The 19,265-nt window shown below is 42.1% G+C and overlaps 1 protein-coding gene across 1 annotated transcript in view; it reads right to left on the bottom strand.

The window, feature by feature from the left end:
• The window catches only part of LOC126136758 (delta and Notch-like epidermal growth factor-related receptor), a gene marked incomplete at its 5' end in the record, with an annotated part of 583,816 nt that overhangs the window by 121,329 nt on the left and 443,222 nt on the right, over positions 1 to 19,265 (bottom strand). Inside the window, one exon of the mRNA XM_049915208.1 lies at positions 5,866 to 6,090. Within this exon, the coding sequence (XP_049771165.1) occupies positions 5,866 to 6,090 (225 nt within the window). The remainder of the gene's footprint in view (positions 1 to 5,865; positions 6,091 to 19,265) is intronic.

Raw genomic sequence — 19,265 nt, 5'->3', positions numbered from 1 at the left:
AGTTTCGCAGAAACACCAACAGCGTAAAGTTTGATTTGTTACAAGCAGGTTCAATCATCACGCTAGTATTAAGCGAAGTGTGTTCTAGGTAAGCACTGTGTGGTTGTTGTTGTTGTGTAGGACTCAAAATGTAGGGGTTATCAGCGTCCTAAAAAAACAGCTTAAACTGGGATATGAAGTCGAGCAGGAGGCCTAGGGCCAAAATGTATATTGAGACCACTTCTTATACCACTGCTGTAAAGGGTTTGTTGAAATCAACAAAACACTTTGAACCATTTTATATGGTCGTTTATGTTTCGATCACAGCTGAGGCATCTCCATCGGCATTCTCCCAGACATACACCGTGGTATGTGGTAGATAATCGCTGTTTAAAGACTCGAACGAGGAGGGAGGTTAGTCAGTATTGGCAGACGAGGAGGTCGAGAGGAGAGTGTTTAGACTTGTGTGGGTGCCAGTAGTGGGTCTGTGGTACATCAAGAATCGTCATCGTGGATAAAGAAGACTGGCAGTGGTTGCTGACTACGTTGGACGGACATACTGGTTGTCGGTATTGGAACATTTGAGGCATCGTGCCCATTCCAACATAGACTTATGAGTTCAAGTTCCTCCTAAGGGAGTGGCCATGTTGCGAAGTGCGGTGTAACTGAGTTACGAACGTGTTTCTGTTAGAGCATGATGGGATATTACGAAAGCCGCTGACCGAGATACACTTCGAAAAGGATTCTTAAGGAACTGGTGCGTTGATCTTATAAGATGGGTGCGTCATTTTGATTTTTGTAAGTTATCGATGTGAACGTCAGAGAGAGAGAGAGCAAGTTATGTTATTGTTAAACAATCTTTGGTCTTGTCCTGGCACAGTCTTTGCCTTTGGGCAGTCTGGTACATTCTTAGTTTAATTGTGGTACTGTTGGGTTGGGTTGTTTTGGGGAGGAGACCAAACAGCGAAGTCATCGGTCTCATCGGATTAGGGAAGGACAGGGAAGGAAGTCGGCCGTGCCCTTTCAGAGGAACCATCCCGGCATTTGCCTGAGCGATTTAGGGAAATCACTGGAAACCTAAATCAGGATGGCCGGACGCGGGAGTGAACCGTCGTCCTTCCGAATGCGAGTCCAGTGTTCTAACCACTGCACCACCTCGCTCGGTTGATTGCGGTAGATGTCCACCCTTTTTAAACCATTGTTCACTTTGTTACGCATAGTATTTATAGTATGTGTGAAGATCATGCAAAGTTTTACTCTGTCTTTCTGAATACATGCTTCGTTCTAAAATCGTTATCTTGGAATATTATTTCATAAGAATAGTTACTCTTCCCATCTCACGGTTTAACGAAGCTTTATCATTACAATTACCACATTGCACCATACACTATGCAACAGTTTGAATATTTTTGGAAATTTTATTTAAAAATATAAATCTAGCTTAGCCGCTGACGGCTTAGTGTTTCCTGTTGTGCTTTCGAGAAATCTGCAACGATGTTGTTAAGACGCGAGGCAAATGGAAATTGTGATTGAAGCCCGATAATTGTTTTACTTCAGTTGTGCATTTAGTACAAAGACAAGATGCATTCAGACCAGTTACAGTTAAACTCAAATTAGGTTGTGTTTCGTCAAAAGTTAGCATATAAGTTTAAGTTAAATAACAGTTTGTGGGTGTATATAATTTTGGTAATACATAGACTTTTTATAGAGTGGGAGGTAAATTTGAGTTACATTTCATACAGGAACCCACACTTGGGAACTTACAATTTATACGACTATCAATTTGATAATACTTCGCGGTACGACGAGGTGACTCGTGTGTTGTGATGTATTGTTAGATGTACCTTGTTCATGCCGTGGTAAGACAGAGGTTGCATGAGTAATTTTCAGAACTCACAGCTCAAAGGAGTAGGTAACTGTAGGTAATTATTTGATCGTCTCGAACAGAACATAATAAAAATTATAAGACATCCAAAAGAAGAACGTAAAAAGCTAAGAACGAAGTTGTAAACTGATTCACTGTGTAACAACAGTCAAGCAGCAAATAGCGATTCTTTTTAATGGAAGCTGTCTTATTTGACTAACTTCCCTCAAATTGTTATGTGTAAGTTAATTTTTCTTTTTTTAATTTTAAAAGATTAAATTTTTTTATAGTTTCAAAAGTTTGGACGCTGTAAGTACACAGCGTGATAACGGACTTTATGAGTACATATTAATGCCTTCAAGTGATAGTGGAAAGTTCCACGTTAGTATCTACTGAAAATGTTCCAGGTCTTGAGCTTAATTTGCATTTTGGTGGCCAAAGAAGTAGAATACTGCATGATATCTTTCAAATGATATTGAAAGGTTCTTAAAAGTACGTGTATGAAATATTAATTTGGTGTATTAAAACCAGTTACCTTGGCACAGCAAGGTGTGACTATGCAGCTGATGTTGGTTTTGTATGTTACGCTATTGAGTGTCAATGTGTTACAGTTTCTTTTGACTTTCAGAACGCAACTGGTTCGTTCCAGACCCCACAAATTCATATCTGTAAGCCGTTCCCATTTGTTGTTAAAAATTACATTTGGCACGTTTCGGAAGTTGTCGATCACAGAGCATTATACAAAATTCCTTAATAGGTCGCTGAGTTTAACATAATACATTCTCGACATCGGCGCACAACTAGTGCTACTAATCTTCTTACAAATACCGCACTAAATGAACATGGTTCAAACATATAAAATGCAGATTCGCCAAAAGCTAGATAACATCACATTTGTTCTCTGAAACTCTTTCTCACATTAGCAAACACAAATACGCTGAACGGTAGAAGACTGAAAATTGAGTCTGGAGCTCCTGGCTATCCGATGATGCGTTAAGCATACTTCAACACTCCTAACTGGTCGGAATGAGGTACACCATGGCCTTGTAATATATTTTATTGATCTCAACTTGTATTACTTCACGCGCAGCCACGTTTTCTCCCATGGAAGCGGTATGAAACTTTCCGGGAGTGACATTTCAGTTATTTGGTGCTACGACATTGTATTACATTCAGTGGGGTAGAAGCGCCCTTGGCTGCAATTTCGGTTTATTGCCACTAATTCCCACGTGTCCTGGCACTGATCATAATGATACTCCCTTACCCAGTGTTTGCAGCTGTAGGGGGACATACCAGACGTTCTGCACTGATTTATCTGTTGGATACGGCACTGTGTGGGATGTAATACGAAATGAAGCAGCGGATGAAATTCTCTAGCAGCAGCTGTGAGAAATATACAACTTTCACTGGTAGAAAGATGTTCCTCCCACCAAAGTTCCGTTACTGGGCACTGGAAATGGTGAATGTAAATGTCTGAATTATTTTCGGGAGGCTGTTTCGCCCAATGGTTTGAATGTTAAAGCAACTTCGGAAAGCCAGTAGCCCTCACCACGGTAGGACGTGAGTCGTGCGCCCCGTTGAGCGAAAGTGAGGTTTCCAAAGTGTTTCATGACTGAAGTCGGGAGTATGTGATCCTCAGCGATCAATATAAAGTTGCCTTCTGCTACGGAAAGCCTTTCTCTTCTCATCTGAAATCACCCTTCCGCTTCTCTGTTTGCTACTTTTTATTGCTAGTGTGATATGTCTGTCCTGAAGTATTTTGATCGCGTCTGTCTTGCCTTTCAGTTCCTCCATCGTAATCTGTAATTTCATCATGTCCTCCTTGATCTCTGCGATCCATCTTATGCCGCTCTTAGTATTGCATAACTTCTCAATTATTCTCCGCTAATTTTAATTTTTGTTGTCCTCATCAAATGTCCTAGGAAAGAGGTCCGTTTCTTTTTCATCATACTTGTCACTGGTTCTATTTCTTTATAAACCTTTTCATTTGAAGCTATTCTCCAAACTCCGTCTTTTTGATATTTGTTATTCTCACATGTTTTGACTACCCTTCTTTCTATTTTGAGTAATCTATCTGTTGCTACAGTGTTGGTTGTTTTAAATGCAGTTTCGCTAGGTTATGTTATTTGCGCCTGTGTGACTGTTTTGGAGTGTTTCGGTTTTGTGGCTATTGAGAGATATTTTTTGTTATACGTTTTCTTGGTAACATGATTTCTTTTAATAAATTTGATTTGTCATCTACCATGACGGATTCTCATTCAGGTTGTGTTATCATTTCTCCCAAGTATTTAAAGTTTTCAGCAATTCTTACGTCGTGTTCTCCAATTCTTATTTTGTTTGCCAGTGGCGGTTCCGTTAGCATTCTCTCTGTTTTTTTTTTTCAAAAGCTATTTAAAGGCCAGTTCTCTGGGCTATTTCCTGTAATGATTGTATTTGCTGTTTGGGTTCTTGAATGTTGTTGGCGAGAGGAGGTCATCAGTAAATCCTAAACAGTTCAGAGTTATGTCATCTTTTAGTGTTCCAACTGTAATCGATTAAAACATGTTGATTTTAACCGATCACGAGTCATTTTTTAGTCAAGAAGATGATGTTGAAAACTCCTTTACTTCAGTGGGGTACTTACAATTTTCAGATTCAGAGACATCATTTTTAAAGACATGTTAGCGATTTAATATATTAACAAGCAAACCAAATTCATCAATTTAATGCTAAAATAACGACAATAGACCTATAAGACTGTTTATTTGCAAAATCGATTAAAATGTCACAATTGATGAAATGTTCTTAGTTTTGTACTGAATAAAACTCTTTGTGATGCTGATAAAGTTTGTTTTCTTTCTTCTCCTAGAAACAAAGGATTTTGACATTTCCCTATTCACCCGAAGGATCAGTACGTAAAAACAATAAAAAAAATGAACACTGATGTTTCCACCGATCGAGATGGCGCAGTGGCTAGCACACTGGACTCGCATTCGGGAGGACGACGGTTCAATCCCTCGTCCGGCCATCCTGATTTAGGTTCTCTGTGATTTCCCTAAATCGCTCCAGGCAAATGCCGGGATGGTTCCTTTGAAAGGGCACGGCCGACTTCCTTCCCCTTCCTTCCCTAATCCGATGAGGCCGATGACCTCGATGTCTGGTCTCCTCCCCCAAAAACAACAACAACAACTGATGCTTCCATTCACCACTCTAAGAGTACTTGCCATTGATTAGGTGTATAACAGAAGTCACAATTTTAACCCCTTAGAGTATATTTGTTGCAACTACAAAAATGCGTGATTTTTTTTTCACTAGACGCGTTTCACGTTACTGAGGTAAAGCATCGTCAGTTGTGGTGATTTTCGCTTGATTTCTCGCTTACGTCCAAAAATGCCGTTTGCTAGCACATCGTTGATGTTTTTATGCTTAAAACACTGATAGTTGTTGTCTAATTGTTAGCTGGTCCTGAGCACTGTGCATTTCTTATGTTTATTACAGCACATAAATGCATAGTGCTGCAGAGCAGAACTATCAGAGTCTAAAGCGGAAAAACATCGACGATGTGCTAGCAAAAGGCATTTTTGGACCACTGATGATTCTTTACAGCAATAAAGCAGAAGGCGTCTGGTGAAAAAAAATCACACATTTTTGTAATTGCAACAGCAGAACAATAATACCCTCAAGAATTGTAGCGCAACCACGGATAATATGATTACACAAGTGAAAAATTATGTACTAACCCTGTCGCGCGAATCATGATTTGGACTTAATACTACAGTAATGCATAGAAGTAAGCTGGATGCGGCAACAAACGTTTGCACTCAAATCAGCAGAGCAGTATGTGGCGTAAATTGTCTCACGTGAATTGCTACTGATAGTGTGTATTCTGGCTAGACTGTGGTTGCAACTTCGATACCCGAAGCGGTAGCTCCGTGGACAGACGTGGAAGATCGTTTTAAGTGACAGAGGCAGTAAATAGACAGGAACAGCCGGGTTGTGAGTGTCAGTGAGGGTATGCAGCAGGTGTCGGCGAGCGCACCCACCTGGCCGGCAGAAGCAGCGGTAGCCGTCCTCCTGCTCCACGCAGATCCCGTGCTTGCAGGGCGACGACTCGCACTGGTTGAGCGGACGCTGGCACACCTCGCCGGCGTAGCCCGTGGGGCACACGCACCGGAAGTGCGTCGCGTTGCGCACGCACGTGGCGCCGTTCTGGCACGGCGCAGAGCCGCACGGGTCCGCCTCCGCCTCGCACGTCTTGCCGGTGAAGCCTGCGCAAACCAAGGGGAGCGAGTGGTCAGTCCACAGGTACAGATGCAAGTGTGACGCAGACAACCCGGCAGCCGCGAGTCGCTGTCACAGTACCTGAGACCTCAGGTCCCATACATCGTGTAATGGCACAGGTACATTCTCCATCACGTACTGGAGTACTGATACATACCGTAAATTTACTACCCAGGACAATGAAGTCAATATTGTAACCTTACATTCGGTATAGTTTAAGTGTTATTAATACACTGAAGCGCCAAAGAAACTGGTATAAGCATGCGTATTCAACTGCAGAGATACGTAAATAGGCAGAATATGGCGCTGCGATCGGCAGCGTCTATATATGACAAGCGTCTGGCGCAGTTGTTACATCGGTTACTGCTGCTACGATGGGAGGTTATCAAGATTTAAATGAGTCTGAAAGTGGTGTTATAGTCGGCGCACGAGCGATGGGATACAGCATCTTCGAGGTAGCAATGACGTGCGGATTTTCCCGGACTACCATTCCACGAGTGTAAAGTGAATATCAAATCTCCGACGTGGCTGCGGCCGGAAAAAGAGCAACGACGACTGAATAAAAGGAGTCCAACCCTTCCACAAATTGCTGCAGATTTCAATGCTGGGCCGTCACCAAGTGTCAGCGTGCGAACCATTCAACGAAACATCATCGATAATGGATTTCGGAGCCGAAGACCCACTCGTGCACTCTTCATCGCTGCGTGACACAAAGCTTCACGCCTCTCCTGGGCCCGTCGACCCCGACATTGGACTGTTTATCACTGGAAACATGTTGCCTGGTCCGACAAGTCTCGTTTAAAATTGAATCGAGCGTCTGGATATGAACGGATGTGGACACACCCACAAGAATCAATGAACCCTGCATGTCAGCAAGGGACTGTTCAAGTTGGCAGAGGCTCTGGAATGGTGTGAGGCGTGTGCAGTTGGAGTGATACGAGACCCCTGATACGTCTACATACGACTCAGAGAGACACGTACGTAAATATCCTGTCTAATCACCTGTATCCATTCATGTCTATTGTACATTCCGACGGACTTGGGCAATTCCAGCAGGACAATGCGACACCCCATACGTCCATAAATGCTGCAGAATGGCTCCAGGAGTACTGCACTGAGTTTAAACACTTTCACTGGCCACCAAACTCCCAAGACATGAACGTTATTGAGAATACCTGTAAAGCTTTGCAACGTACTGTTCGGAAGAGATCTCCACCCCTTGTACTCTTACTGGTTTATGGACAACCTTGCAGTATACAAGGTGTCAGTTCGCTCCCGCACTACTTCAGACATTAGTCGAGTCCATGCTACGTCGTGTTGTGGCACTTGTGCGTGCTCGCTGGGGCCCTACACGCTATTAGACAGGAATACCAGTTTCTTTGGCTCTTCAGTGTAATACGTTTTTGTACACTTACATCTAAAATATGAGTTCAAACAGGAGTTAACATTAAAGATACTGGTTTCATGATATTTCAAATAATTTAATTTTTTCGTGCTATTGCATTTGTTTAAAAATTACAATTTTAAACATGGCCATTTCTCAACAACTTTATACACGTTTCAATAAAGGATTATACAGTCAATCAGCTGCAAATAACTCTTTGGTATATTTGCCTAGGTTTCGACACCTACTAAGGGTGTCTTCATCAGAATCAAATTCTGATAAATCACAAAATTACATTCCGAGAATGCAATGTTCAGAATTTAAAGCAGCTATTCTCAAGTCAAAAATAAAATAAAACACGTTCCAACCTTTCCTACGTGTGATTCGCTAGGAACAATATCAGATTAAGGTTCTGATGGTGTTCTGATGCTGGTCGTAACAAGGCACACGTATCAAAGCCTGGAACGCATTTTTGGCTTGAGCATAGCTGCTCAAAACTCTGACCTCTGCCTTCTCGCAATGTAATTTTACTGTTTCTCAAAATTCCATTCCGGTGAAGACACCCTTAATAGGTGTCGAAACTTTGGTCAGTGTACCAAAGAGCTATTTTCAACGGTTGCTAATTTAAAAATATGATTATTCAATATTGATTCCATTTGATGCCACTGACATCAAAATTGTTAGTTACAAGCTTTTAAAATAACACGAAAAATGATAATCGATTAGTTATTCATTTATCATGTAAAACATTTTGTTTCAGACGTACATATAATCTTTCTTCTTCTGGCGAGTAGTTGAAAGTCATAGGATGGCGAATATCAGATGCTGCCGTGTCGAACAGTTGCAATTTTATGATTTTACACTTTCAAGTTAATTCAAATTATTCTGTAAGATGAAAAAGTGAGCCTAATTATGCATTGATGTATTGTTTTCTTTTTTAAAAAAAGTTTAATTTTTTTATTTGTGCAACTATTGTGACTGACAATAATGAAAAATTTGTAAATATGAAGACAGTATGGAGACAAGGAAATTAGTACATGTGAAGTTAAGGCAATAAATCGACAGATGAAGGCATTGTAATCACACAGTGTTCTTGTCTGAAAATCAAATCTGGATCACACGACCTAGATGAAAATTGTTCTTTCAACGAACCACAAATTCCTCGAGGGGACACAAGAAACCGATGAATAATAAAATTGTAACATTTTAATGAAGTCAGGTTGCTTTTAGTTATTGTTTATATTTTATTATTGCAATACCGATATTTGTGCCATTTTTAAGCATCGGAAAAACATAATACAACGTACTGAGAACCATGTAATATAGGTTAACAGTAGGTATAACCAGTTTATATCTAAGATTTTTTTGACAGTCCGTTGACGTTTGCGCAGAGATTACAACGTAATACGCACGCACATCAAAGCGCTTGTCAGTTATCGATCATGACATTCCATTTCATGTATTGTAATTCTGAGCGGATTGTGTATATCTCGACAGTCTCTCACATCTAAAAGTTTGCGCTTATAATAAGAGTAAATGTCTAAAACAATACAGAAATTTTATTTCGGAGGTCTGTTTGTTCAATGAGCATATTCTGGTGTGACAAAAGTAATGAAGTACCTCCCAGTGTAGTGTACTATCTGTTTTTGCCTGGTGTGGTGCTGCAACTCGACGTGGCATGGACTCAACAAGTCGCAAACCATTCGCTCGAATTATCCAGAATGTTCTTAAAACCAATCGCGGACAACTGTGGAACGATAACACGGTGCATTGTCGTCCATAAAAATTACATTGTTGTTTGGCTGCAAATGGTCTCCAACCATAATCATTTCCAGTCAATGATCGGTTCAGTTGGCCAGACGATCGAGTCCATCGCGTGTAAGCACTGCCCACTCCATTCTTGAGCCACCATCAGCTTGCACAGTGCCTTGTTGACAACTTGGCTCCATGGCTTCGTGGGGTCTGCACCACATTCGAATCCTACCATCAGCATTTAGCAACTGAAATTGTGACTAATTTGACCGAGACACGGGTTTCCATTCGTCTAGGGTCCAAGCGATACGATACCGAGTCCAGGAGAGGCACTGGAGGCGATGACGTGCGGTTAGCAAAGGCGCTTTGGGTTTTCTGCTGCCATACCCCACAACGCCAAATTTCGCCGCACTGTAGTAACGGACTCGATCGCAGTACGTCCCACATTGATTTTTTTTTTGTCATCAGTCTACTGACTGTTTGATGCGGCCCGCCACGAATTCCTTTCCTGTGCTAACCTCTTCATCTCAGAGTAGCACTTGCAACCTACGTCCTCAATTATTTGCTTTACGTATTCCAATCTCTGTCTTCCTCTACAGTTTTTGCCCTATACAGCTCCCTCTAGTACTTGGAAGTCATTCCCTCATGTCTTAGCAGATGTCCTTTTATTCTGTCCCTTCTCCTTATCAGTGTTTTCCACATATTCCTTTCCTCTACGATTCTGCGTAGAACCTCCTCATTCCTTACCTTATCAGTCCACCTAGTTTTCAACATTCGTCTATAGCACCACATCTCAAATGCTTCGATTCTCTTCTGTTCCGGTTTTCCCACAGTCCATGTTTCACTACCATACAATGCTGTACTCCAGACGTACATCCTCAGAAATTTCTTCCTCAAATTAAGGCCGGTATTTGATATTAGTAGACTTCTCTTGGCCAGAAATGCCCTTTTTGCCATAGCGAGTCTGCTTTTGATGTCCTCCTTGTTCCGTCCGTCATTGGTTATTTTACTGCCTAGGTAGCAGAATTCCTTAACTTCATTGACTTCGTGACCATCAATCCTGATGTTAAGTTTCTCGCTGTACTCATTTCTACTACTTCTCATTACCTTCGTCTTTCTCAGATTTACTTTCAAATTCACGCCATTACTGTGTACTCAATAGACTGTTCATTACGTTCAGCAGATCATTTAAATCTTCACTTTCACTCAGGATAGCAATGTCATCAGCGAATCGTATCATTGATATCCTTTCACCTTGTATTTTAATTCCACTCGTGAACCTTTCTTTTATTTCCATCACTGCTTCCTCGATGTACAGATTGAAGAGAAGGGGCGAAAGGCTACAGCCTTGTCTTACACCCTTCTTAATACGAGCACTACGTTCTTGATCGTCCACTCTTATTATTCCCTCTTGGCTGTTGTACATATTGTATATGACCCGTCTCTCCCTATAGCTTACCCCTACTTTTTTCAGAATCTCGAACAGCCTGCACCATTTTATATTGTCGAACGCTTTTTCCAGGTCGACAAATCCTATGAAAGTGTCTTGATTTTTCTTTAGCCTTGCTTCCATTATTAGCCGTAACGTCAGAATTGCCTCTCTCGTCCCTTTACTCTTCCTAAATCCAAACTGATCGTCACCTAGCGCATTCTCAATTTTATTTTCCATTCTTCTGTATATTATTCTTGTAAGCAGCTTCGATGCATGGGCTGTTAAGCTGATTGTGCGATAATTCTCGCACTTGTCAGCTCTTGCCGTCTTCGGATTTGTGTGGATGATGCTTTTCCGAAAGTCAGATGGTATATCGCCAGACTCATATATTCTACACACCAACGTGAATAGCCGTTTTGTTGCCACTTCCCCCAATGATTTTAGAAATTCTGATGGAATGTTATCTATCCCTTCTGCCTTATTTGACCGTAAGTCCTCCAAAGCTCTTTTAAATTCCGATTCTAATACTGGATCCCCTATCTCTTCTAAATCGACTCCTGTTTCTTCTTCTATCACATCAGACAAATCTTCACCCTCATAGAAGCTTTCAATGTATTCTTTCCACCTATCTGCTCTCTCCTCTGCATTTAACAGTGGAATTCCCGTTGCACTCTTAATGTTACCACCATTGCTTTTAATGTCACCAAAGGTTGTTTTGACTTTCCTGTATGCTGAGTTTGTCCTTCCGACAATCATATCTTTTTCGATGTCTTCACATTTTTCCTGCAGCCATTTAGTCTTAGCTTCCCTGCACTTCCTATTTATTTCATTGATATCCGCTATTATTTCACGCAGTTTTGCTTGTCTGGTAACAATGACAACCGTACGCAAGTGCCGCTGCTCTCGGTCGTTAATTGAAACCTGTTGGCCACTGCATTGTCCGAGGTGAGGGGTATTGCCTGACATCTGGTATTATCGGCACACATTTGACTCCGTGGATCTCGAAATACTCAATTCCCAAGCGATTTCCGAAATGAATGTTCCATGCCTCTAGCTCCAACTATCGCTCCGTGTTCAAAGTCTGTTAACAGCTGCCATGCGAAATATTTTTTGCATGAATCACCTTATTGGCCGAGTACAAATAACATCTTCGCCAATGCACTGCCCTTTTATATTTTGTGTACGCGATACTACCGCAATCTGTATGTGTGCTTATCGCTAACCCACGACTTATCACCTCAGTGCGAAGCCATCCAGACCTGGTAGCTACACTAAACAGAAACTACACTAATGCACCCTGGTGGCCGTTATATTTGTCACAGAGATTTGGAACTCTAAACATTTACACACTCGCTGATGATGTGTACTTGTACGACGATATACTGACGTCCTACTACGTCTCTTTGATGCTTCACTGCACACTACTATATTTTCTGGATGCTTGAAAAATGGCACAAATACCGAAACTGCAGTAGCAAAACAAAAACAATGACTAAAAGGAATACATCATTTTAAAAGACTGTGCAGCTGCAGAGCTGTTTTACAAGAAAGTGTCCAGACTCATTTCACAGACACACTTGGCGGCACTACAGTAGTGTTCCCATCGTTGAAATGTGCAATTGATTTAGACAACAATTGTACTCAAGTTCTTGGATTGAATTGATTTATTCATTAATATACGGGAGGGTCGTAACAATCTCGACGAAGCAAAAGACCAACGGAGGTGCCCGTATGGCCTAACTCGCAACATGCTACTTTGTGACGTGGGGAGGTGAGTTAGGCAAGAGAAAGAAGCACAGACATCAAAAAATGTTTTGCATCACTTCTTTTCCGAGAGTTCCGGAACCTGTACAGAAAACTGGGATAGAGATCAACATAAACATCATTTCCGGCCTTTTTATTGCTGATGAAAAACACACACTGCATGTTGTACCATCATACAGCGAGACCGTCAAAGGTGGTGGTCCAGACTGCTGTACACACACGTATATTTAATACCCAGTAGCACGTCCGCTTGAATTCATGCATGCCTGTATTGGTCGTGGCATACTATCCACAAAGTTCATCAAGGCACTGTTGGTCCAGATCGTCCCACTCCTCAACGACCATTCGGCGTAGATCCCTCAGAGTGGTTGGTGGGTCACGTCCATAATAGCCCTTTTCAATCTATCCCATGCATGTTTGATAGGGTTCTTGCTGGAGAACATGCTCGCCACACTACTCGAGCGATGTCGTTATCGTGAAGGAAATCATACGCAAGATGAGCATGATGGGGGCGCGAATTGTCGTCCATGAAGTCGAATGGCCCCCAACATGCAGCCGACATGGTTGCACTCTCGATCGGAGGATGGCATTCATGTATCGTACAGACGTTACGGCGCCTTCCACGACCTCCAGCGCCGTACTTCGGTCGCACGTAATGCCCCTGCAAAAAGGCAAGGAACCTCCACCTTGCTGCACTTGCTGGACAGTGGGCCTGAGAAGTTCAGCCTGACCGGGTTGCCTCCATACACGTTTCCGACGATTGTCTAGTTGAAGGCATATCCGACAATAATCGGTGAAGAGAACGTGATGCCAATTCTGAGTATTGTTGGGCCCATCTGTTACCGCGCTGCATGGTGTCGTGGTTGCAAAGATGATCCTCGCCATGGACGTCGGGAGTGAAGTTGTGCACAATGCAGCCTATTGCGCACAGTGAGTCGTAGCACGACATCCTGTGGCTACACGAAAAGCATTATTCAACATGGTGGCGTTGCTGTTAGGAGTCAGGGTTCTTCCGAGCCATAATCAGTAAGTAGCGATCATCCACTGCAGTAGTAACCCTTGGGCGGCCTGAGCGAGGCCTTTCAACGACAGTTCCTGTCCCTCTGTATCTCCTACGTCTCCGAACGACATCGCTTTGGTTCACTCCGAGACGCCTGGGCGCTTCCCGTGTTGAGAGCCCTTCCTGGCACGAACTAACAATTCGGACGAGATCGAACAGCGGTATTGACCGTCTAGGCATGGTTGAAGTACAGACAACACTGGCCGTTTACCTGCTTCCTAGTGGAATGACTGGAACTGATCGGCTGTCTGACACCCTCCGCCTAATAGGCGCTGCTCATGCATGATTGTTTACATGTTTGGGCGGGTTTAGTGACATCTCTGAAGAGTCAAAAGGACTGTGTCTGTGATACAATTTCCACAGTCAACGTCTGTCTTCAGGAGTCCTTGGAACCAGGGTGATGCTTAACTGCTTTATGTGTATTTTTTAGACCTTGCTGTAGCCAGCGACAGAGATACCCTGAGTATTTACCCGGTCCCAAAAACCGCGACGCCACATCGCAGCTTGCAGCAAACACGCAGCAGTGTGCCAGGCACGTCCTTCTTCATCACGTCACGTCACGTCACGTCACGTCACGTCACGTCACGTCACGAGGTATGAACCCATGGTCTCTGGAGTGGGCGCACAGCGATAAGAGGCGGTGTCGTATTGAATCTACATGCCTACAACATTGCACCAGCTGACTTTGTTCATGGCCTAAGTTGCGAGATTGCACTACATGCGGTGTTCGACTCTGGCTGAAATAAACCCGAATACGCAGTGTTGTGTTATGAATCAACACTGCATACCCAGGTTTATTTGACGAACGTACAGCAGTGCATAGTGTTCTATCTTTGAGTAACTGCGGCCAGTCGTAAGTCTCTGTTGTGTGTCAAACTCTCAACTTGTAACAAACATACAACTAGTGCTTGGTTCCGGTAGCGGGAACAGTGACACTGTTCAAAGAGACTTTCTTAGTTGCCAATTGTGTGAAAATGGAAAAAAAGAGATTTTAAACCTTTGAGACTTGATACTGTAGGATTATGTTGAAAATTAGGTGTTCTGATAAGGTAAGAAATGAGAAAGTTCCATTAGCATTGGCGAATAAGGCAATATTTGAAAACCACCAATAAGAAGAGTCAGGATGATCGGATATTTGTTAAGACATGAATGGATTCAGTGGTAGTAGGGGGAGCTGCAGAGGACAAAAACTGTGGATCAATACAGAGTCTGGAATAAATGCAATAGAAAACTGAGAGTGTCTCCGAAGTTCTTCACTTCGTCGTTCTTGGAGGACGTTCCTGGTTATCTGCCGCATCTCTGTTTACTTGAGGTGGGGAGAAACGAAAATTTTTTATCCAGATATTTGAAGGCGTTGGGTGTAAGTATTGCTCTGAAATCAAGACATTGCCACAACAAAGGAACGACATCGAATTAGTAAGAAGACTCCAGACCCGAAACACTACGAACATACGGTCTATTGACACACAGTCAACACGGTTTTAGAAACCATCGTTCTTGTGAAACACAACTAGCTCTTTACTAGCATGAATTGTTGAGTGCTATTGGCAAGGGATTTCAAATTCATTCCGTATCTCTGGATTTCCGGAAGGTTTTTGACACTGTACCACACAAGCGGCTTGTAGTGAAATTGAGTGCTTATGGAATATCGTCTCAGCTACGTGACTGTATTTATGATTTCCTCTCAGAGAGGTCACAGTTCGTGGTAACTGACGGAAAGTAGTCGAGTAAAACAGAAGTTTATTTCTGGCATTCCCTGTTACAGGCCTTTTCCTGTTCCTTATTTATATAAACGATTTGGGAGACAATCTGAGCAGCTTTCTTAGGTTGTCTGCAGATGATGCTGTCGTTTATCGACCAGTAAAGTCATCAGAAGATCAAAACAAATAACAAAACGATTTACATAAGATATGCGTAGGGTGCGCAAATTGGCTTTTAACCCTAAATAACGAAAAGTGTGAGGTCATCCACCAGAGTGTCAAAACGAATCCGTTGAACTAGGGTTACACGATAATTCAGTCAAATATAAAGGCGATAAATTTAACTAAATACGTTGGAATTACAATTACGAACAACGTAAATTGGAAGGAATACAGAGAAAATGTCGTGGGGAAGGCTAACCGAAGACTGCGTGTTATCGGCAGGACAATTAGGGTATTTAACAGATCTTCTACGGAGACTGCCTACACTACGCTTGCCCATCCTCTTTTAGAATACTGCTGCGCGGTGAAGGATCTTTACCAGATAGGATTGACAGTACATCGAAAAAGTTCAACGAAGGATAGGAGCGTCGCTGAAATGATATAGGATTTGGAAGGGACATGGTTAAAACAAAGGCGTTTTCCGTTGCGGAGGAATCTTCTTAAGCAATTCCAATCACCAACTGTCTCCTCCGAATGCGAAAATATTCTGTTGACTCCGACCTACATAGGGAGAACCGATCACCATGATAAAGTAAGGGAAATCAGAGCTCGTACGGGAAGATATAGGCGTTCGTTCTTTCCGCGCGCTGTACGAGGTTGCAATAATAGGGAATTATTGTGAAGGTGGTTCAGTGAACCCTCTGACAGGCGCTGAAATGTGATGTAGATGTATATAAACAGACCTTATATACAATGAAATATGCCAATGTGAAATTTGACTACCCGGTACAACTGAAATGCACTGCACTGTTTTACTCACAAATATCCTTATCTGCATTTGGTTGATATACTTTAGTTAACCTGTCATTACAGAACAAAACCTCGAGTGTCTTGTAGCAATACGACAAGTCGTCAGGAAACTTTCGTTGAGGTCGATGGGGAGATGATTTTACGTGACTACAATGAGCGATTGATGATGACTTGGTGTTTTATTTTCCTATCAAGAAACTGGATTTTTAGTTCTGCTAAGGACCCATTAGAATAGAAACCGATCTACAAAATTGAATCATGACATTTGTGAGTAAAAGAAGCCTGATATCTATATCTACACCTATACTCGGCAAGCGACCTGCCTGTGTGTGGCGGAGAGTACAACTAACTAATCACCCATTCTATTTTGTAGGAACGTCGCCTGTGAAGAATCATTGCCAGTAAACCTCTGTATGGATTCTAATTTTTCAAATTTTCTCGTCGTCATCATTTCGAGAGACATATCTGGGAGGAAGCAATATGTTGTCAGATTGTTCCCGGAACACGTTCCATTGGAATTTCGGTAGTACAAACCTCAGTGAAGCACAACGCCTCTATTGTAGCGTTTGACAGTGGAATGAGCGTATCCATACTTACGATGGTCTCACCGCCAAAGAGAGAGAATTAGCAACCTTGTTGTTATTACAGGAACAAGGGTAACCAAATCCCAAGGAGGCATATAGAAAGCTAAGAAAGTAAGTTATTAGTGTTTGGTCGAAATGATATAGAGTTACTACAATTTAAAGTACGCACTGAGAACAATGTACTTCAGGGCCGGAAAATGCGAAATAATTGCGGTTAAATCTAAGAGACATTATTAACTGTGGTCAACATGAACACGTTCCAAGTAAAGCAATAAACGATGATGTATCTACATCTACATCTACAGGGATACGCTGCAAATCACGTTTAAGTACCTGGCAGAGGGTTCATCGAACCACCTTCGCAATTCTCTATTATTCCAATCTCTTATAGCGCGCGGAAAGAAAGAACGCCTATATCTTACCGTATGAACTCTGATTTCCCTTATTTTATCTTGGTAATCGTTCCTCCCTATGTAAGTCTGCGTCAACAAAATATTTTCGCATTCGGAGGAGAAAGTTGGTGGTTGTTCGTGAGAAGATTCCGTCGCAACGGAAAACGCCTTTCTTTTAATGATGTCCATCCCAAATACTGTATCATTTCTGTGACACTCTCTCCAATATTTCGCGATAATACAAAACGTGGTGCCTTTTTTTGAACTTTTACTATGTTCTCCGTTAGTCCTATCTGGTAAGGATCCCACACAGCGCAGCACTACTCTAAAAGAGGACGGATAAGCGTAGTGTAGGCAGTCTCCTTAGTAGGTCTGTTACATTTTCCAAGCGTCCTGCCAATAAAACGCTGTCTTTGGTTAGCTTTCCCCTCAACATTTTCTATGTGTTCCTTCAGTTTAAGTTGTTCGTAATTGTGGAACCACAGTGGCTTAATGGTCCATTCACTTTGGGAAAAAAACTACTACACACTCAATAGGCAAGAGGTAGCGTGGTAGTTGATAGAGAAAAGTTAACAACAATTCGTGCACCAGTAAGAAGGGTCATGCGTAAATCCCACAATAAATTTCAAAATCAATTTTGGAAATTGGAAATTTGTGGCAAGTTCCTATGGGACCAAACTGGTAGGGTTACACACTGCTTAATCAAACATAAACTAACTTACGCCAAGTACGACACTCACACACACCACACACACCCATGCCCCAGGGAGGACTCGAACCTCCGGAGAGGGGGGTGGTGGGTGGGAGGGGAGGGGGGAGCCGCCCAAACCGTGGCAAGGCGCCCACGACCACGCGTCAAATTTCACAGTAATATCCTGGCGAAAGATTGATCATAAAACCTTATGATGTTCTGACGTTAAGTCGATGGACGGACCAAACATTCCATTCAGTCTGTTGTAGTGCTCATCTGATTCTGAAACGGATAATAGCGGAGAGAAATCAGAAATATTAACTTTCACATTTCTAAATGTATTCATACATTTGACACCACCGCACCATAGTTCCTCAACCGCAAAGATCCACGAATGAGAGATATAGGTATTACACCTCAGGTATCGAAAAACAATAAAGTGAACAAGGCACGAGAGCCTGACATCAGTTTATTTTTACCCTGAATACGGTACAGAATTAGCTCTTTATAAGCTCATATTTATTGAGAATGTTTTCCGCAATGCATACACCAGTGTGACCAGAAAGACATGCAGATTTTTAATTCCTCAACCGCAAAGATCCACGAATGAGAGATATAGGTATTACACCTCAGGTATCGAAAAACAATAAAGTGAACAAGGCACGAGAGCCTGACATCAGTTTATTTTTACCCTGAATACGGTACAGAATTAGCTCTTTATAAGCTCATATTTATTGAGAATGTTTTCCGCAATGCATACACCAGTGTGACCAGAAAGACATGCAGATTTTTAAAAAAAGTGAGAGATTGTATGTATAAATGTGCAGATCAACATCGCTGACGGCTACTCTCGCTCGTTTTAGAAATTACGAAAGACAGACATTAGCAGTGGTGATTTTGGGTGACCTCCGTGGTTGTCGATTACATCATTTGTGGAAATACTAGTTTGTATGGGTTTATTTTAAGCGACAACATGTTGACATTGGGTAAACGAAGGTGTTAAGAAATCCGTACCTACTAATACTGTCGAGCAGAAATGTCTCTTCGTCCGTTTCGGAAGTGAACAGTACAGGAGGAAAAACTGGGTTGTCGAAAGGCGTAAATAACACAGTCATTAGTACAGCGTCTCTTCTAGATTCCTTTCTAAAGGTAGACGAAAGACAGCAATGCACTCATGGTCGACTGAAATTCTAATATTACTAGCGGTACAAAAGCAAAGAAATTTAATCTCTTCATATAGGAATGTTCGCTTCAAGGAATCGCACAAAATTGCGTCTAGACAGGTATAAAAATATAACTTGAGAAACTTGTCGGGGAAAGATATCATTTCAACAATAGTAATAGAAACTTGTTACAGGCGTAAAGACTAAGATAGTTTTAATGAATCTTCCTTATACAACGCTTATTTTGGAAAAGGAATGCGCACTAATA

Source organism: Schistocerca cancellata, chromosome 1, assembly GCF_023864275.1.
Source record: "Schistocerca cancellata isolate TAMUIC-IGC-003103 chromosome 1, iqSchCanc2.1, whole genome shotgun sequence".
Lineage (NCBI taxonomy): Eukaryota > Metazoa > Arthropoda > Insecta > Orthoptera > Acrididae > Schistocerca > Schistocerca cancellata.
This window is presented reverse-complemented; position numbering and strand designations above follow the sequence as displayed.